The 22,613-nt window shown below is 35.5% G+C and overlaps 1 protein-coding gene across 3 annotated transcripts in view; it reads right to left on the reverse strand.

The window, feature by feature from the left end:
• CBLB (Cbl proto-oncogene B) overlaps nt 1–22,613 on the reverse strand; it is a 202,703-nt gene that overhangs the window by 83,093 nt on the left and 96,997 nt on the right. For all 3 annotated transcript variants that reach the window (XM_087439540.1, XM_014792277.2, XM_004436606.3), the window contains exons 5-9: nt 15,557–15,713; nt 10,132–10,253; nt 6,588–6,725; nt 3,420–3,507; nt 435–566 (exon numbers count right to left, since the gene is read on the reverse strand). In XM_087439540.1, coding sequence (XP_087295666.1) covers nt 435–566; nt 3,420–3,507; nt 6,588–6,725; nt 10,132–10,253; nt 15,557–15,713 — 637 coding nt within the window. The remainder of the gene's footprint in view (nt 1–434; nt 567–3,419; nt 3,508–6,587; nt 6,726–10,131; nt 10,254–15,556; nt 15,714–22,613) is intronic.

Consider the following 22,613-nt stretch of genomic DNA (forward strand, 5'->3'; position numbering starts at 1 on the left):
ACAGGGGCCACACCTCCCCAGGAGATTGGGGGGCGCTGAAACATCAACATAAGATTTATCTACTGGGTTTACTTTTCTTCAGAATCTGACCTACTATAAACAGAATCTGACCTACAATAAATCGTATAAATGTGGTTAGTTGGTAATATTAATAAGTGACATTCTGAAATCAATACTGTTATAGAAGCAGAACTATTGATGACTAATATCATAAAATTAAGTCATCCATGCAAAAGAAACGAAATATAAAACACAGCAAAAAAAATTATATAAATAAAAGAAACTCAAACACTTAAGATTTTTTTAACAACCACTCAAACAAAGCACTTACCAGTATTACTGCCTGAATCCTTAAGATGAAGAAAACTGAAAAGGGAACCATTAATAGGGACTATAAGGAACACATCAAAGTTGCCACTTAATCTTGACCATACCTGCCACGCTGTCAGGCAAGACGTGCACATCAGATGCCCACAAGGCTCGATCTTGACATCTTTGTCGTTCTCGGCACAAATTTTACAGAGCTGAAAAGTGGAGCCCATTTCACAATATAATTCATACTGTTCCTGGAATTTGGGGGGGAAAGGCAATGTTACTGTATTTCTAGCATGAACTGTTAACATTGAATTTTCTCAAGTACAATCACTTACAGTAAATTCCTCACACTTGATCCTGTCAGGATTATGTCACCATTTAAGATATGTTTTAAATTGATGAACACAATTTGGTCTACAAAACCATTTTTTAAAAGATTCGAGCTTTGATCAGCAATTCTATAAACTTCGGATTATTTAATGTTTTGTATCCATTCCTTTAGGAAGAAACTTGCTTCAACAGTCACAGTGATTCGAAAGATAAAACTTACCTTTATTTATTTATTTTTTTAATTAATTTTTGTGTGTGTGTGTGAGAAAGCTTGGCCATGAGCTAACATCTGTTGCCAATCTTCCTCTTTTTGCTGAGGAAGATTGGCCCTGAGACAACATCTGTGCCCACCTTCCTCTGTTTTGTACATGGGATGCCTCCACAGCACGGCTTGATGAGTGGCGAGTAGGTCCACGTCCAGGATCTGAAACTGCGAACCCCGGGCCGCCGAAGCAGAGTATGTGAACTTAATCACTATGCCACGGAGCCAGCCCCAAAAACTTATCTTTTAAAAGGTAATATAAGTAATTTTATTTTCTTTGTAAATGTCACATACTCATCTAATTTTACTGTCAAATTGCAAATATATATATATATATATATATATGAGATTCTGGCTGAACATTAAATTTTATTTCTGAAATATCTGTAGAAATTCTAGAATGGAAGAAAAGCAGCATTTGCCAAGCCCTTCCTACATGCTAGGTACTGTGATCCACATTCACTACGTTACATAATCTCCAAAGCATAATAAGATATATTGAATTAAAAAAATACCTGAGGCTCAACAAGTTTAAATTGTTTTCTTTAAATTCTACATTAAATCTCTAACCCTAAATTGCATACTCCTTTTCTAATCTAACAGTGTCAAGAAAACCAATCACTTCAGCAACCAACAACTGTTTTATTAAACATCTATTCTTTTGATTTACTAGTTTAGAACCTTTTGGCATGGTAAAATTCTCAGTGCTCAGATATTGAAAAGATCTATGTCACAAAGAAAATAAAAATATACTGGTAAATGTAAAGAAAATAAGAAAAAAAGTGTTATTTAACAGGGATACAAAGAAAAGGAATTACAGAAATAAAAATTTGTTTAAATAAAGCAATGTTTTAGTCTAGTAAGTGCCTACTATGTACCTGGCTCTGGGCAGGATAAATAAACAACGATACTTAATCCCTAACCTACTAAAAGATTTTACAATCTTGGTGATAAAAAATATATACACATATACACACACAGATACACATGCATGCACATACACACACATTCATATATAAATTGTGTCTACCATGATGCATGTAAATGTGTAAATTATAAATCACTGAAGTCCCTAAAATAACAGATAAGTATTTACATTGGTTATGACATCCAAAGGATCAATTTGCAATTATAAAAAAATTACAATAAACTAAAATCACAGATGCAGAACTCAATGCAACCTAAAGGGTAAGCTATTCAAATTTTTATGAGTAACTTAAGGGAATGCCACTACTCCTATGTATTTTTAAACAATAGCTTTATAAAGAGGAATTGAGTGTTCTTTTACATGTATTAGAAAATACAGAATCACTACATAATTTAGAAAATGGCAATCATATATTAAATTTAAAAAACTGCCCACAAACTGTACATATGTTAACAAGTGTTTCACATAATAATATTAAGACCACTGGGACTGAGATCTGGACTACTAGAAATAAAATAAAAAATTACTCATTATCTTTCCCAAAATCTACAACTTCTGTTTTTTATTATGTTTTCATTATTTATTATACAAAGCAAAAAAAATCAAAATTATAAAATATTTTAAAACTGGATTATATGTAAAATAAAATATTCAAGTTCTCCCTCTCACTCCTCCCTGATTTCCCAAACCTTCTCACTTTCTCAGTTAAACACTGTTACCAGTTTGGGGTTTTTTTAATCCTTGTTTTTTAAAACTATATTCATATGCTCATATACGGTCAATTCTTATTTATGTATTTATTTACAGAAATTGAACTTACATAATGTAACTTTACAAAATGAAATGTTACACAATTGACCTTCTACATAAATGGAACTTTTTTACATAACAAGACGCAGAAGTTCCCATGGAATATGTGAGCTCCCTTCCTCCTGTTTTTGACTTTACAGTACAATAGAGTAGCAGTATATTATGGTTTATTTCATCTATGATTGAATATTTTGGTATGTAATTTTCACTTTTATGAAAAATGCTAAAGTGAACACTGGTATATAGATCTTTGTGTGGATATGTGAGTGATATATATATGGAAGCTAGAGTCAAAAGATGTTTTTATTTAGATTTTGATAATTGCTGAATATCACCCTCAAGAAAGACTTTACCAAGGTACACTCCCACTCATAATCTGTGAGGTTGCCAACAAGGGATTTATAAGAATATAATTATTATCTTCAATTACTCATTCAACTCTCAAAGCTAATGCATACAATTATTCTAATTTTCTTTGGAGTTTTCTAAACCTATGGCTCTCTCCTCACATCTATCCACCTACCTATGGATTTATCTATCTCCCCACATAAATGCCAATATTACATTAGAAGCAAGAATATTAATAGCAGAAATTTTTATCCAAAAAATGGAGAAAGTAATATAATTTCTGTTTAAACACTCTTAGAATTCCTTAAATATCTTTTGCAATAAATACCTGTAGATGATTTCAGCTATAAGTAGAGAATCTTATTTATTTCAAAGGGATTATAGATACTTATTAATTACAAATATGTTTCAAGAAACTGTTCTTACCTGTGTAACTTTTATATGATCATGGGGTGTAGGTTCACATAATCCAGTTAAGTCAGGATTATAACTCCTCCCATCGGGATAAAGATAGCTGGATTATAAACAGAAACCTTATTACCATAAATATAAAAGTTTTAATTGTATTTAAAGTTAGTTAATCAGATTCTTCTCTATTCAAACACACATTTTGATGTTTCCTTTTTACGTAACTTATATCAAGAACCTATTGTATGACTGTTTCCATAACATTACAAGTTATTTTTAGGACATTTAAAATCTAGAAATCACTTTTGTATAAGAAATAATGAATATGGACTCAGCCACTCAGCAACCATTTTCAATTAAATACCTTTACTACATGTCCTTCAGGTAAGTTAAAAATTTATTTTTCTGGATACTCATGTTTCATTCCAAAATACTTTGACTATACACCTATTTGCAATTGTTATGTCTTTCCCCTGAAGCACGGTTAATGTTAACTGTATCGTTTTACACCACGCTTAATATCAGCAGGAGAGAAAAACGGAATTAGAGCCCACAAGCTTCCCAAGTCACTGACACACGTCTGCAGTGTTCCTGTTTCTCCAGTTTCCCATCCTCTTTCTCTCCATCTCACCTTCCACTCACCCCACCACATATACACGTGCACGTACACACGCCCAAAGAAGCCAGAAAATGTTACAATTCTATACTTCATTTCCTTCAAATCAAGCTACAAAGACAGGGTGGTTTACACACATAATGTTTCATTATTAGAGAGAATTGAAATAAGAACTAAAAGTTACAGTAATAACGCCATCTTGCTGTGCTAAAACAGTTTTCACTCATTCAAAAATTCATTAAAAACTGAACTTTATTGTGTTGGTAAATACCTATTTTAGATTAAAATGGTAATATTACTGCTGGATTTTGTCATTTCATTAAGTCACAGTTAATTTTAATATCTTTCTGTTCTAGATGGCTTGAATGAAAAATTAAGAGCATAATACTACAGTGGTGAATATTTTAAAGGGCAAAACTATACTAAAAGTATTCTGTGAAGTAAAAAATGTTTATCCTTAAATAAAGAGTCTATAAATATGTTAGTAAGTGCTAAAATTTACCCAGGAAAACCAGAATAAATGAACTTAGAGGACAGACAATTCTCATACGGTAAGAAACACATCAATGAGATAATTTTTTTTTTTTTAAGATTTAAGAAAAGGAGTTGACTACAGCTGAATATGATACAACTTCAGAGTGTCATTATGGGGGTGGGATAAAACTCTACAAATATTAAGTGAGGAGTGGTAAGCAAAAGTTGACAAATCACGTTCTTTTTATATGCTAAAATGGTCAATTTTTAAAACTATTATATAACATTTTGTTGATCACGCTTCAAAAACATGTAGAATTCTAGCAAGAATTCAGAAATGAAAGATTACAAATATGACAACACAGTTGTTGGAGGGAAGGTGAAACCTTCTCTATATTAAATGTATAAGGGGCAGTTCAACCACTCTTGTCCTCAGTAAACAAGGGGGCTATTCTTGAGCTCGTTCCAATGGCAGTGAAGAAATGAAGAATCTCGGCTGGTTATCCAAGTGAACTTCTTCATCACATATTGGATTCACTATCAGGAAAGAACAGGTGACCCTGATCTGGACCAGAGGATATCCTTCCCGTGTTTTTACTCATCTTTAAGGAAAGAAAAAAGCTATCTAACATAATAATATCTACTTTATTCTAAAAATCTGATCTATTTAAAAATCAGCTTAAAATTTTAATCTGATCTATTTTTAATGTAATCTATCGCTAAAACTCAAATTCAACTCGCCAAACCCCTCTGAAGATGTGTGTGCGTAAATATTAACAGCTAATTTGCATAATTCAGAGGCTAGACTCTTGATTACAAATTATAATTTGTTATTGTTTTACTGACTTTTGAAAATAGATGGGAGGCATTATAACCATATAAATAAGCTCTATCAAATTACTCCATTTACAGATTTGCCCACTCCTAACCTCTATTTATAAATTAAAACTTAAAAGCACATTTTCTTATAAACAAAAATCCTGCAATCATAGTAAATCAAAAGCTACACATATGAATCTTTGATGCACTAGAGGTAAGGTAAAAATAACTGAGAATAGCAAATTTATGATAATTAAAAGAAAAAGAAATACACACTTGATACCAGAGCTTGCCATACAACTCTTACACAGCTATTTCCTGGAAGCCCACAACTTTAAAAAATGCATTCCTTTTCTTCACATAGATCCTATCACTTTTTTTTCTTGGTGTTTTTGCAATTACTTTTGAAAAGGTAAAACTTAAATCATTTGCTCTTTGCTAATTCTTGTAGACTTTCTCCTGCTAGGTTTCTATCACAATCCATGCCGTAGCAAGTCAGATCACATACGTCTCCTAGCTACTCAGCAAGGCAAAGAGCGATAAAAGTCAGTGTGACGAAGTGACACTGGAAATACAACAAACGGATGGAGGGAATGGCATGTGACTAAAATGAATGACAGACATGTTTACTATGAAGGGGCCTATCAGATTGTCTACACTTTCTGTGGGGAGAAAAGTTATTATCAATCCAAAAAGCAAAGGAGAACTTATTTTTACATTTTAAAAAAGAACAGCTTAAGATAAATTGAACTTTATAATCAAAATAATTCAGGAACACAAATTTATTATTAATGTGAATAAAAGAAGGGAGGTACAAAGAAAAAAGGAAGAGAAATGGTGAGAAAAAGATAAGAAGAAGAAAAAGAAAATCTGGCCTACTGGTGGAAATAAAGTCAAAATAGTAATTTGAGGGTTGCACGGACAACAGAGGTCAACTATTTTTAAAGAATTATCTCTTAATATATATACAGTTTTACATCTATTTTAAAACTACTTTTAAGTTCCAACTCCTTTTCCCTACGAAAGACATAAACTCGTAATTTGATGTTGGAATTTATTTACTATAACATATAGTTAAATTCAAATAATCAGGTTACCCTAAAATGACTATTTTAAGAGATGAACAATAAAAACTAAGGAGCATCCAGTTCTTAGTCTTGAAATAAAAAACAGCAGCCACATCATCAGCCTCCCTGTCCAGCGCCTCCATCTCAGAGCAGTCTCTATTTTTCAAGTTTGTGAATAGAAGCACCCCGACTCCCGTTTCTCATACTCACAAGCCTTCCCTGCTGCCATCAATCAGGGCTTGAAATAAGGGCTTGTTATGAGGTATGGTCTGCAAGATATTGCCATCCCCCGTCACGTAGCCGATGGCCCACTGTCCCAACCTAGTGCAGCTTAACCGGAAAATGTAGCTGTAAAACACGGGAAAACTGTGTTTCATCACATCCAAAATGCAAGCCAACTGCTACACAATGTGTTGGGTTTTTTAAGCAAAAACATAAACAGAATCATTTAGAATTCCTGATATAAATTTCTATCTTCTAACTTATTTTAACACCATTGCACTTCTCCATTTATTGATCTATAAAAGAAGCACTAATGATTTCATTTAAATATCTCCAGAGTTATAAGAGAAGGTAATTGAAGTTGTAAACTATCAAGTGACTTACCGCCATCACCATCAGGGGGTGCTCTGTATGAAAGTGCTGGTGCTAAGAAACAGCTATGACATACATCATTTTTGGAAAGCAAAAATAAAATAAGTAAAAATTTAATTTGTCCACCTCAGACAGAAATTGAGCCAATTTCTACTGCGGAATTCAATATATTACTTTGTCATTTAAAAATTATGCATTTTTAGTTGTTAATAACTTGTTTAAAAATAATACTTTTTCGGGGTGCCCAGTGGCGTAAGCGGTTAAGTGTGCGCGCTCCGCTGTGGCGGCCCAGGGTTTGCCGGTTCAGATCCCAGGCGCGCACCCACGCACCGCTTGTCAGGCCATGCTGTGGCGGCGTCCCATATAAAGTGGAGGAAGATGGGCATGGATGTTAGCCCAGGGCCAGTCTTCCTCAGCAAAAAGAGGATTGACAGATGTTAGCTCAGGGCCGATCTTCCTCACCCAAAAAAATAAATAAATAAATAAATAATAATACTTTTTCTTCCAAGCATTCCAGCCATTCATCTTTAAATAAAAGCTCAAAAGGGTTGAACTATATTAACAAGAAGGCAAACTAGATAAGTTCATGGCTGCCATCTAACTCTGTCAAGTTCAATGTCTTGCAACAAGAAGTCAAAATAGTTCAAATATAAATCAAATTAATGACAATTCCATTAAAATTAATCTCCAATGACAGGAGACACTGACTTGGCTTTAAATTCATCATTATCATTTATTTATTAATTTAGCTATCTAGCTATTTACTTATTTCATTTTAGATCATTTCTCTTTATTTAAACGTATTGCACTCGATCTTGCCATCATGATATCCTTATCTGGATTTTATAACCCATTATGCAGACCAAAAACAGGTCAATGTGATCTGTTGGCTATATATCTGAATACCCTGGCTGCTATATGTATATGGCAGAAATAAGTATTTCTTAATATACGTCAGTTATTGATGAACCAAGTACTGTAAAAGTAACTTTACAGGATAATTTAGCATAAAAAACAGCTATACAGTCATTGGATTTAATTAACTTGTATATTTAGTACTGCAATGTGATGTCATCTTTGAAGAAAACTGAAGATTTTTAAAGAAAGGAAGAAGTTGTGATTTTTAAATATTAAGAACTTCATATTAGTTATAAAACCTTTGGAAAGGACTTTTCAAGAAAGTTTAAAACATTCTCCTCAAGAGCCTGAAAACAGAGTATCAATTATTGGCATCCTTAATCAGACAAAATAATTCACACAGACTTATGGCTGTCAGTTGGATCCCAAACAAAGCACGACCTGTGGAATCCACACGCCCTTGGGACAGGCCCAACTATTTTCTTTACCATAAAGCCAAAGAGAGGAAATAGTCTCCAACAGAAAGGACCAGTTAAGCGCAGATATTCTGTAAAGCAAATATTTATCCAAGTAATTTGATTTTTTCACTAAGAGAGTTTTCCTAAACACATTTTAAATACCCTATCATACTTTACATATTATAAGTTACCATAGACTAATCATTTCATCTTTAAATACCTAAAACTTAGAATAAATTGCTACAGGGGAAGTTGGGAAGAAAAGGGAGAACTCCTTTTAGAGGGCACTATCCTTTCATTGACAGAACTATTCCAATAGCAATGAGACCCGGCTTTTGTTTCCAACACTGTCATTAATTATCTCCATGATTTTGAACAAGAGAACACAAAAGGGACTCAGTTTCCTTATTATATTTATAGAATTGGACAAGATAATTTCCCAAATAACTTCTGTATTAAATCTGTATGACTGAATGATTCCAACCATATCACATCTTTCAAATCATACTCCAGGAATAAGATACTTTGATACCAATCTAGAGGCTAAAAACTATGGAAAAATCTGGTTATGAGAGACCCTTGAATGAAACAAAATGACTCATCTAAGCCACTGTCAATGGGGAAAATATCCGACCTGCTCTCATGGTCACAGTGACAACAACTCTCCTTAATCTAAACAGGAGACTTCAACAAGAGACAAACTGCTTTCTGCACCCACTATCTTTTTATATGCCATATAAATTCTTAAAAATAAAAAAGTAGAAATTATCATTATGGCAGAGAAGAAATGAGTCAACAATATTGGCTTGTACATTAAAAGACAAACACCATTTGCACTACAAATCAAATAAAAATGATATTAGAAGAAAAGGATAGATTTAAAAACACAATCCAATTCATTCTTAAAATGAAATGAGCCCTATGTGAATATTGGTGTCCTCATGGACACTGGAATGGTGTCTCCTACTAAAATGTGAGTGCTCAAGGGCAGGTCTCCACTGTCATTACTGTCGTTACCCAGCAGGCCACTTGCCATAGCATAAATGCCTACTATGCGCCTAACGCATTTCTAGATGGGATGTAGGGAAAATGCATGAACCAGGGAAGAGAAAGATTTTCTGATCCCCGATTTGCCATTAATAAGGTGTGATTTCTTGGCCAAAGCCAGAGGGGCTGACCGAACAGCCAAACTCTGTGAGTCCCACTCGGTTTCATCATCTGGAAAATAAAATATAAGTTCTGAGGATGTAAAGAAGCTTGAGGTTATGGAGGAAGTTTTCACAGACATGAAACAGGTTTGGATTGTCACAATGGGCTTATATATGTTTATGTACTTACATGTGTTTATCACGTAAATATATGTATACTTACATGCAATTATATGTGTTTATGTGTACTTATATGTACTTATGTTTATCATAGAGCCAAATCAAGTGTCTTAAACAATACTCTAAAATAAACATGAAACTGATTTATTTTGTCTTTAGCGCAACATTCAAGTATTCAAATATACATATACAATTTTATACACAAACACAGGTGTCACGAAAACAGTTGATATGCTAATATCCTACTCCAATTTGAAAATCAGAACTCTGAGACCTAATGAACCTCTCAGCTCATCTAATTACATAGTACCATATCCTCTCTTACTTTATGAACACTAGGGTTTCAGAACAAGCACAAAGTATCAATTTAAAGGATTCAATTAAGAAGCACCATTCTGGTCTATTAGCATTTCCCTCTCCCACCCCCATGGGTGCTACTGATTTACCTGGGAATGAACCATAGAGGACTTTTCATCTGTCCATATATCACGTAATATTACTGCTAGAAAGTCTTACCTTCCGGGTTTGGTGCTGTACTTCTGTAGTCGTGCTTTCACTTCATCATATGTGAGAAACGCCATGTAACCCGGATGTGTTACAGCTAAGAAATTCCAATTCCGTAAAATAGAGCCCCACGGCTAAAAATATAAACAAATTAAAAGATATTATCTAGAGAATATCAACTATCAATTATATACCACCCCATCATTTAATACACTTCCTGAAATTCTGGATATTTTTACAGTGAATATGAGCCTATGTGGCTTAGGTCAACCTATGTTATCTAACAGCAAACATGTAACACCTTATTCTCTTTTTGGCAAAATATGATTAAGCAGAAAATAGATTTCTCAGGAATAGAATACAGAGAGCAAAAAGGCAACCACGTAATCACTTCTCTACAAATTCTATTCCCAATACAGCACTCATGACACAAACCACATCACTCTTCAGTTCAAAACCCTCTAACTTTGATTAAAAGCCAAAGTTCTTATAAATGGCCTAGAGGACCTTCCAGGGTTGATCCTCAGGTCCCTTTCTGCCCCCCCCCCCCCGCTGTGACTCTCCCTCTTTCTGCCTCTTCTCCAGGCACGCTGGCCTCTCTGCTGTTGGCTTAAACACAGTTGCGCTCTCTCACCTCAGAGCCTTGGCATCTGCTGATTCCTCTTCCAGAATCTCTTTCCCCCAAAACCCATGCAATTCTTCTCCCAAACGCCACTTCCTCAGTGAGGCCTTCTCAGACCACCCTATTTAAAACTGTTACCTCTCATCCCATTCCTTATCTCCCTGTACGTCTATCTGTCCACTGCTGTGCTTTTAGGCATCTCACTTTATAGGACAAGAAACCATATCATAGAATGTAAGTGATTTGGCAAAGTTTGCACATTAACCAGAAGCTACACAAGAGCAAGGAACACGCCTGTCTTGCTCACCAAACGGATGCCAGCACCAATGCACTGTGTCAGAAACACAGGGATCAGGCAGGGACAACTGTTGTTGAACAGTTCCTCTAATTAGTGACTTGTCTAAAAGGCCTCAACTCCAGCCTAGTGGTTCTCGGTAACATACTACTGTGCTCACATTAGGTTAATCCTTGCACAATTACAAAATGAGAAAAGGTTTATGGTTTAGACGTGAGTTATGTAAAAATCTTTCACAGAAATAGACACACACACACACACACACACACACACACACACGGCTTGAATCATTTTCTCTTCAGATCAGTTGTTCCTCCAATTACTACAGCAGGAGAAGAAAGGCAGTCACTGACAGACAGCTTTGCTTGAGGGCGTGAAGGAATGTTTTCTTCCGCCATGTTTTTAAGGCTGAAGCTACATTTATTCCAAGGAATGGCAGCATACTCTATCTGATGTGTTAGATTATTAACTCAAATCTTCTACATAAAAGAAAAAAAAAGGTATTTTATGTTGCCAAGTGACAGTTGTTGAAAGACTCGTCCTAGACACGATTATTGGTAGAGAGCTCCTGTTTTTGTTTGTTTTCAGACTTGTTCTTCATTATTGTTAAGCAAGTTTCAAATTTATGAGAATTCTTCAAGGATTATATCCCTTGAGGTGAGGATAATGAGGGAAAGAATGATTTAGTAATGGAGAGTTTTTTAACCTTTTCTGACATAATAAGAAAAATCTTCAGGGTATTTCTCCATCACACTAAAATATCTAATTGGGCAAAAAGGAGCTCTGGAGAACATTATTATGAGAGGTTCTGTCTACGTACTTGGAAAAAAATACATGTTTTTAATTTTTTTCTTAAGGTATGACTAAAAATTGCATAAACAATACTTGGAAGAATATCAGCATATGTTTTAAAAACTGAGAAATAATTGCTATTATAGGCATTGGGTTTTGGTTTGTTTTGTTCTGCTTCCCCATCTACAAAGCACAAGGATGGAAAGAATAAAATATTTGGGTGATTTCCATTAAAGATTACACAGATTAATGGAAGAGCTGTTAAAAAAAAAGTTGAACTTTATAGCATAGGGAGCCACTGCACAGACCAAAATACAAGTGAAAAAAAGATGAAATTGGAGTTTTGAGTCAAGTGCTGCAGAATTTAGCAACTATTTCTTAGTACATAATCCAGAGGGCCAGCTTCTCACTGCAAAAATATTTATGTAATAGAAAGAGTCTGCATACTGTTTTTCTTGTGAATGCAACCCACAGTCAGAAACACGTGGTAGTTATGTTTTTTGTTTTGGGTGTTTTTTTTTTTAAGTATTTTGCCCACTAATGACTTAAAGAAGGCAAAACAAAGTGCTTTGGAGAATAAGAACTATTTCTGCCATTTGTTTTTAGATTAAAGGAAATCTTTTCACACACACCAACATAAAATTACTTGGAGATTCTTAAATGACCACAGAAACTAATGAAGTGAATTAAGGACAGTAGTCCTTCCATTCTCCCAAAATGCTATTATTTTCAAGAAGAGCCACTGACTGACTGACACCTTATGTCAGCATAAGGGGCCTCGCTGGTCTGCCCAGATACTCCCTCTTGTTCCTTGCCACAATGGATGACTTTCCTCCTCTTGTTTTTCTCCCTATCCCATTGACACTATATATTCTGTAGTCACTATTATAATCCCCCAAATTACTCATTCCTTAACCTGCCACCCCCCAAATTTACTACTCCATTTCTCAACAACCCAGTCTTCTCCAGTAGTGGGGAAAATGGAAGAAAGGGAGCAGCAGCCCCAGGGACAGGGAAGAGAAAAGCAAAATCCTGTGTTTCCATTCCAGGACTTCAGCACCTGCCAACCCCAGCATCTCTGCGCTACCTGGAGAGGAGAAAGAGGCGGTTAAAGGCAGAAGAAAGACGAGGAAGTGCAGAAGGTAGCCATGGCAAGATCTTTCCAATGACTCCCTGGCAACTGCTCCAGCTCTGGCATAGCATCAGGATGAGGGGAGAGAGGAAGAAAGGGTAACTAGCGTCCAGCTTTCTTACCTCTTTCACTTCCCACGCAATTCTCCACTTCCTCTGCTAGCCCCCACTGACACCTTCTCCAAACCCTTTTGCTAGTTCCCTACGTCAAACCCTAGTCCTGAGGGTGTACCTACCCACTTTCAGACACCACTCTGCTACACGCCCCACTCCCAACAGTTTAGAGCCAGAAAGATTCACTGCCAATCAACCACCAATATCACGGCTGCAGCAGAATATATGTTCATGCAGTTACAGTATTCACAAACTTGCATTTTTCATATAGAATATATAATTATAACTTACGAAAACTATTACTCAATTATTAAAGTTACGAAAAACTAAAAGATCAGTAAAAGTTAATACATCTACTTTTCTAAGCATAGAACCAATTCTATCTTATTTCAAATCACATGTATGATTATAGTCAAAGTCTTTGAATAATGAACCAAAAGAAGTGAAGAATCTCAGAAAGATATAGGGGCTGATGAGAGTTCTCTAGCTACTTCTGTAATGTGTTTTAAAGAGTCTAGGCATTCTTTGGTCTGGAGGTAAGATTTTGGTTGTCTAACACTCTTCACAGTAGCTCTACTTAAAAGATTCTTTTCCCCTTCCATCCCAGCGAGCATAAATAAAATATACAGACCTTAGAGTGTTAAGATTACTTGGGCTGTTTTAAAGTGAAACAGGTTATAAGAAAATATGTGTACGTATAAAGCAGCAGTTCGAGTGAGCGTTTAACACACATTAAGTTGCGCTCATACCTTTTAACAGATAACTTGGAGGCATTCTAGCATTTAACATCCACACTAAAATGCCGTCCAGGTTGCTCACAAAAAATACACTCTTTCTAGAATGAACAGTTAGGTTTAATGTACGAGAATAACCTTAGTGCTCTTCCTTCACAAGGGGAAGAAGCAAAGCGCCTACTACTTAGAATGTCTTTGTATCATGTTAAATAAAAGAAGTATAACAGAAACCTTTAAAAAAAGGAGAAGTTCCATTATAAAATGGTCAGTATTGGATAACACAACCTTTTTCTAAAATGTATTTTAAAATCATTGAAAAAACATAAGCTGACAACCTATGTATCCCAAGGGAATCATGAAACTACCGTGAATTGAAAATAAGCAAAAGCACACTTCCCACAGTCGCTTATCTAATCTCTTATCCTATATGCCTAGGTAGAATTATGATCTTAAAGTTATAATAAAGTAAAATGTATTCTATAAGTATTGTGGACAAGAGTTAATCTGCCTTCTGTTAACAGGTTCTTTTATAAATTAAAAGTTAATCCTATGCAATCTTGCTTTCTTACATAAATCAGTCACCCAATCCTTGCAGGCTAATGCCAAGCAGAGTTATAAATTAGAGAAGCAAAATTCTTATAACAAGGGAAACATGAAAGCTAATATTATACTCTAACATTTGTTGAGAGCATGTTTCAAACAGAATAAATCTTACTACAGACTAAAATAATAAAAAATTGGGTCAGCATATAAAGAAGCCTGGTTTCTGATCCATTTACCTCACTTACTATACAAGTTATATTACTAGAATCATAAAGATTTTAAGTAGGACTCTTTCATTTTGTGACTACTTGAATTGAATCTCATAGATGATATACAATTTAGTGGCATAGCCAAATTCAAAACACAAATGTCAAGTCTTCATGTTTAGGGTAATTCCATCAAGATATACCAAAAAACAAAATGACAGCAACCATCTTTCATCAAATTATGAGTCCTTCTTTGGAACAGCTTTGTGAAGACAATTATAAGGACTGATTAAAAACAAAAACAATAAACAAGACAAGGAGGTTATTCTCAAAGTCATTAGGGAGAAAACAGGGAAAAAAAAAATCTAAATTTTCCAAAGGAGAGATTTGTTAAATTAACGACATACTATTTTCATGGAATATTATGTAGCAGCTGAAAATTGAGAATTATGTGAATGAAAAATATTTATTGACATGGATAAATGTTTACAACGCATGGTTGAATGAACAAAGCAAGCTGTACAACAGTACACACCACGGTACCCTCCTACACAGAACAGGGTGAAGTTGCTGTTCATTTCCAAGTTCACTATCTCCCTTCTCGCCTAATAAACGTAGGAGGCAAAGGGACGCTGGGATACAACCCCAGCAAATGCCCACCTGTAGAAGCTGCATTCTATCAGTTACTGAGCTAAAAAGACAAAGTGAGAAACTAAATAGGGAATTTAAAACAAAGCTCCTTTGCACGAATGTTGTCAAAGCTGACAAGCAACCACCAGGCTCACGCAACCTAATCCTCCCAATTTCAACCTTAAACTGACAGCAAGGATCAAAGACTGACACCAATGACTTGCTTCACAATTACAGACCACCAAAAATGAGACTATTTCCCATACATTTGTGAGTGTGTGTGCACGTGTATGTGCATGAAAGACAGAGACACACACACACACACACACGGAAGGGAAGGAGGGAAGGATTAAGCAAATAGAAAGCTTACCTGAAATAGCCTCGTAAAAATATCAAATTCAAAAACTGAAATGTAATCGTTACAAGTTAAATCGATTGTTGACTTCAGGGCCATTGCTTCCAGGCCAGAGCTAATTTGATGGACCTCATGAAGGCACTGTCTGAATACTTTCCATGGTACGATAGTTCTGTGCAAGAAAAAAAATGAGTAATTGAGTTAAGTGTCATTTAAGACATACCTTCCACTGAAACAGCACAATTCAATCATAACATTAATATAATTGCATTTGTACTAAAAGACAAATACTTAAGAACATTATTCATAATTCAGAACACATGTAAAGGGTTTTGCTAATTGGATTATTTTCCATTTGCTAAGAATGTGACAAAACTCTGAATCAATTTTTCTCTCAAACATTTGTTGGCTATCAAGATATTTTTAAAAATACATCTGAAAGAAGCTATTAGGTAAACGTCCTGTGTGTCTGACCTCTTCATTTGTGTATACAAGATTATCTAACTTTGAATCAAGTTAAATTCTCCCTCTCTATTTATTTTCTTAAAATAATTACAAGATTATGGGTTCTTTGAACAAAGCATTCTTTGTTCATGGCACAAAAGAGTAATTTGTATCCACCACTTCACGAAAGTTCAGGTGGAAAGCCATCAAGACATTTCGGTCACCACCCCCATGTCTTCTGCAGAGAAGAAAAGCACGTGTTATCCAACCTTTCACATTAATGCACGGGCAATTTTAATACTTGTTAACCAACCACACTGGCTATCATATGGAAATTTATTCAACATTTATTCATTAATTTATTTTTATTAAATATCATGTATCAGAATTTTTATTAGGTAATGCATTTACATAGTTCAAAAACTTAGAACAGCACAGAATGGTATCCAGGAAAAGTCACCCAACCAATCCCTGTCCTGACCAGGTCCCAGCATTCACCCACTTTCTCCCAACCATGAAAATAAGTAACGTTCATCGTTCATTCCTTAGCTAACTTGCCTCCTTTTGGAATGTTAAATGCCTATTTCTGAACAGGCCGAAGAAAGCAATCATTCATATTTTTAAAATTTTAAGCTGCAGTTTTCACAATAGGACAGCCTTAATAAGAGCTATCCACAACCTCTCAGAAGATCGCAAATATTTGTCTTAGGTTTTTCTTTACCATTATTTCTTAAGAAATAAAAGACTCAGGCAGAATGGACAAAATTGGCCCCACCCTATACCAACCCTCCCAGTGAAGCATCACGGTAAGCGTATAACTTTCACATTCGTTCAATAAGTATCTATTGCCATGGTTATCAAACTTGAGCACACATCAGAACCACAGAAGGGCTTCTTAACACAGAAACTGCTGACCCCAACCCATGATATTCCAACTCAGTCTGACTGGGGTGGGCCCTGAGTGATGCTGATGGTCTGGGGACAACACTTTGAGCCACTGATCTATTGTATCTATTAATGGCCAAGGCAAGGCACTGTGGAGAATTATAATTACGGCAATACAAGAGACTATCTCTGTCCTTGAAGAACACACACTTTCGGGGTAGAAATAAGATTTGTAATGCTCAAGAATAGAGAGGGGGAATATTTAAGGAAGTGCTAGGAATTCCAGAGGAGCAGTGGTCTGTGGCAAGATGAATAAATGAATGGTGAGACAGGCTGTATTTATAAGAAAGTTTAGGTTTGATATACCATTAAAAGAAAAAAAAATATGAGGCTGAATACATCAAAAGGTTTTTCTCTATGTATGAAAAAAACAGGAAACCACAGAGAACCGAAGAGAGACACCACATCAGACATCATTTAGAAGAAACACACGTCAGGCTCTGATTAAAGTTAACAAAATGCTGCTGTTTTAAAAGAACAAGGAAAACTTTTGATAACATTAGAAGGCTATTGCTTTATGGTGAAGTGTAAATACGTAATTATATCCAGCTTCATTACAGTCACCGAGGACGCAGTGCCTAAGAAGCACATTTTTCTTTTCCAAATTAAAGTCTCAAATATTCAACACACACAAAAGACATGAACCATAACATTCAAAGTAAAAAAAAAAAAATTAAACAAAAAACTACTGATTTAAGAATGGTATATGTTTTATCTTTTGTTTGGAAATGTTAAGAGACATTTGTCTTGTGTACAGAGTATAAAAAGTAAACAAACTGGGCCAATAGATACCTTCAATATTTGTTACCATAAAAAAAAATCCTCATCCCAATATTTAAGGTGCATGCAGATCATAACTCCTTTGAATACTTAATGATTCCCCAGAGCAAATTATAAAAAAATGTACAAACTTCTAAAGTAGCCTAACATACCACTTTGAAAGAACAACTTAAAGAGGCAAGCTGCATTTCCACAGTGCTCGCGTAAGTGAGACGTCCTCATAGATCACTTGTGATAAACCTAAGGTCTAAACAAGCACTCACCGGAACCTTAATTAAGGGTGGTAACGAGGAGAAGAAAGGGCATTATCTGGTAAACTTACTATCTACAAAATTTGTACACAGACTCCCCTCCTTTGATTAGCTGAGCCAAACACGCACCACAGGGAGAAGCTGGGAAGAATGGTGGGGAGAAGGGGGGTTTCATGAGTGAAGAACAGAATAGAGTAGAACGACTTAAAAAAAAAAGAGGGGGGCCGGCCCGGTGGCGTAGTGGTTAAGTGCGGCATGCTCTGCTTCGGCAGCCCAGGTTCTCGGATTTGCATCCTGGGCACGGACGCATGCCACTCATCAGCCATGCTGTGGCGGCGACCCACATGCAAAATAGAGGAAGACTGGCACAGATGTTAGCTCAGGGCCAATCTTCCTCAGCAAAAAAACGGGAAGATTGGCGACAGATGTTGGCTTGGGGCTAGTCTTCATCAGCAAAAAAAGAGGAAAAAAAAAGACTGTTCTAAAACTGTTGCACTAAAGCTCTAAACATTCCAAAGAGGATTTCAAGTTGCTACCACATTCTTTCCTGATGTGTGTGGGGGGAGAGGATGACTTTTCACACCTTAAATTAAACTGCAGCAACAAGACAGAGCGGTGGTTTCTACTACCTCGTCCCCTAGAGATGAAGCAAGGGAGAGAAAATATTCGTACAAATTGTTTTACAAATATGTAGAAACTTCAGTGTGCTGGCAGAGACCTGGGAAAAGGAAAGAACAAGAAAAACAAAAGAACAGAACAGAAAAGGGCCAGCTAAGCTTCTAGCTCTCACCAATCCAGAAATATTTTAATCTGTCCTTTTGCCACTTATAATTATGAATCACTTTAATTACAAGCTGAATTAACTTTAAAATCCACTGAAAAGCACAAGTAACTGTCAATCCACAAAGAATGGAACATAAGAGCACTGGGTGGCCTGACACTTGTAATAACAGGATTTCAGGATCTTCAGACTTCCAATAGGAGTAAGAGTAAGAGGTGCCACTTACTGGTGGTTTGCTATCTGCCAACCACCAAGTTAAGTTACATCTATTACCTGAGTTTGTCACAGTAACCCTGACAGGCAGATAATATATTTATCCTCATGATACAGATGGTGAAACTGAGGCTTAAAGAGGTTAAGTGATTTGCCCAAGGAAGACCTTTTATGTACCAGACACTGTGCTAGGTTCAGACAGAAACATAAATAAATCAAACCACAATCTAATAAGTGGGAAGAGGTGTACATAAATATGTTATGCCATGTGCTAAGGTTATTATAGAAAAAGGTACATGTGCCATGGGGACCCCACGGGACGGAGCTCCTTGAGAACAGAAATTACATCTTATTCACCTTTGCCCAAGACAAACAAGGTATGCAACTAAAATCTGTGTAATTAAATTAAACTGTGTCTGAAGAAGGCAAGGGAGTGTTTCATGGAGGAGGAGCCCAGATATTTGACTGCACTACCACTCACTTACTACACAGAAATCTTTAGATGACAAAAAAAAGTGATAGTTGTTCATATAATGTCGGGAGAGATAAGAACTTGATAAATATAAGGCTATATTATAATTTTGTTATTAGATAATAGGTCCTGATCCGTCTACCAAAAAAGCAAGAGTAATTATCTTTTTTTTTTCTTGGTGAGGAAGCTTAGCCCTGAGCTAACATCTGTTGCCAATCCTCCTCTTTTTGCTGAGGAAGATTGGCCCTGGGCTAACATCCGTGCCCATCTTCCTCTACTTTATTTGTGGGACACGGCCATAGCATGGCTTGATAAGCAGCATGTAGGTCCGCGCCCGGGATCCGAACCTGTGAACCCCGGGCCGCTGAAGTGGAGCGTGCGAACCCAACCATTACGCCACCGGGCCGGCCCCAAAATTATCTCTTTTAAAGTCTTGAAAATAGAGTGCCCTTTCAGAGAAGATAGGATCAACAGATACGGGGAAACAGAACTGAAAAGGTGTCAGCAGATCAGCAACTGACAAATCACTCAATCTTCCTCTGTAGGAGTGGAGGAGAGTATTAGTCTTATTTTAAAATCCTGCAGTTTCAAGATAAAAGTAAAACGAATAGAAGACAAACAACATTAGGAGATTGTTACCAAAAAACAGGCAAAACATTTTCATGAAACCACAAATTCATAAAAGGCTACAGGCTTTATTTTTAACTCATATTTAAAAAAATCCATATAACAAAGGTGTGAATCTCAACAAAGGCTGGGGTGTTTGGAAACAGGAACTTTCGTATGCTTCTGGGGTGAATGAGAATTTACACAGCATTTCTAGAAGGCAGTTGGGCAGTAAATTTCAAAAGCCTATAAATTTTGACCCAGAATGCCTACTTCTAGGGATTTTGCCTAAGGAAATTATGTGAAAGAAAAAAAATGTGCAGCAGTGAAAAGACTCATCCGTAAGTCTCTTCAATACAGTGTTGTTCATAATAGTAAAAAATTAAAAGCAAATATATTCAAGAGTAATAACAGACAAACTATATCCATAGATTAGAATATTTTACAGCAATTAACAATTGTGTGGAAAAATATTTATTGTCATGGAAAAGTGTCCATGGCATAATAAATGGGAATAGCATTTTTTAAATTGTACATACTTTATGATCCAATGCTAAAAACTATCTAGAATGTCTGGAGAGATCAACACAAATTTTAATTGATGATAACTGGATCGTGATAGCATTATATGTGATTATTTTATTTTTTTCTATATTTTTAATATGCTCTAACGCTTAAAAGAGCAAAAGATATACTAAAACTGTTTTAAAATATATCACATAATCACAGAAAGAATCAATTAAAAACCAAAATTAGAATGCTATTTGCCTATGGTTTTATACCTAGGAAATACAAAATCATTTATAGATTAAACTATGAGGAGTAATAGGAGAATTCAACATGGTTGCTAAATATAAGACCAATATACAAAAATCAGTTGTATTTCTAGATATAAGCAATACATAATTAGAAAATAAAACTTAAAAATACTTGAATTTTACAATAGCATCTGAAAATATCAAATAAATAGGAAAAAAGCTAACATAAGATGAGCAAAGCCACAACATAAACACACACACATACACAATCAGAAATATAAAAGACACAAAGGCTCATAACACTTCAAATGATTGGCAGATTTAATATTATAAAGATATCAATTCTCCCCAATTTGATTCTTAGATTTAATATAATCCCAATCAAAAATTCCAGGAGACATTTTTGTGGTAGGAATTGACAAGCTGATTCTCACTTTACAGGGAAATGTCAAGAGCCAAGAATCATCAAGCCAGTCTTCAACCAGAACAACACTGACAAGCTTATACTCCTTACATTAATCAAAACAGCGTAGCACTGGCACAAGGAGGAACAAATTCACAGATGGAACAAAACAGAAATTTTAGAAACAAATGTAACCATAACTGGACACTGGATATGTAACGTATATTATATATAAACAGTGGTGGGGAATGGATGATGTTTTCAACAAATGCTGCTGGGTCAACTGAATATATATATGGAAGAAAGTGAATCTTGACCCTTAACTAATACCACATAAAAATCAATTTTAGACTAATCTTAGACCTAAATGTGAAAGATATAACAATAAAGTTTTTTGGAAGAAACTTAACAGACTATCTTATGCATGCATTACTTTGGAGCAGGCAAAAAATTTAAGCAGAATCCAAAATGATCAGAGGATAAAGGAAAAGATAAATTAAAAACTTGTGTTCTTGAAAAGATAACATTAACAAAGCAAAAAAGAAAGCCACATATTGGGAGAAACTATTTATATACATAAAATCAACAAAAGATTCACACCTATAATATATAAAGACAAAAAAGCAACTATCCTTCAGTATATTTTCTCTGAAAGTTCAGTGATACTCGGTAAGTTCATAATAGACACGAGATACGACAGCTCACGTGTCACAGCAAGATGCCTTTGATCTGCTGAGGTCAGATTAAACAAAATTAAGAAATTATATACCATAAAATTATAAAGTCCCACCACAGAAGTGCTTAAGTAAGGCTTTAAAATGATCTTCCCTTTAGCATTAAGAGCCCAGCTTATCTTAGAAACAAAAAAGTCAGTAATAGGGCTGGCCCCGTGGCCTAGCGGTTAAGTGCGCACTCCGCTACTGGCGGCCCGGGGTTCGGATCCCCAGCGCGCACTGACACCCGCTTCTCCGGCCATGCTGAGTCTGAGTCCCACATACAGCAACTAGAAGGATGTGCAACTATGACATACAACTATCTACTGGGACTTTGGGGGGAAAATAAATAAATAAATAAATAAACTATTAATTTAAAAAAGTCAGTAATAAAACAAAATTCCTAATAAATCTCTCTACATAGGTCAATTAATAAGCAATGGGTGAAGTCTGCTAGATACATAAGTTAAATTGAGGCAAAAGAAATACACAACTTCCAAGAACACTTTTAAAACCCTCACAGAGGAAACTATATATACTATTGCGCATAATTAGATCCCCCTCAAAATTCCTTTTAATGGGAGAAACTACTGATGACTGCAGAATAACAAGGTTATAGAGGAAAAACGGTTATTGTCTCCTCCTGATAATCAACATTCAGAATAAGGAAGAACAGAAAGACGAATCATTAGCAGTCTATTAATGA

The sequence above is a fragment of the Ceratotherium simum genome, chromosome 15, assembly GCF_057802395.1.
Source record: "Ceratotherium simum simum isolate JZ-2026a chromosome 15, ASM5780239v1, whole genome shotgun sequence".
Taxonomy (NCBI): Eukaryota; Metazoa; Chordata; class Mammalia; order Perissodactyla; family Rhinocerotidae; genus Ceratotherium; species Ceratotherium simum.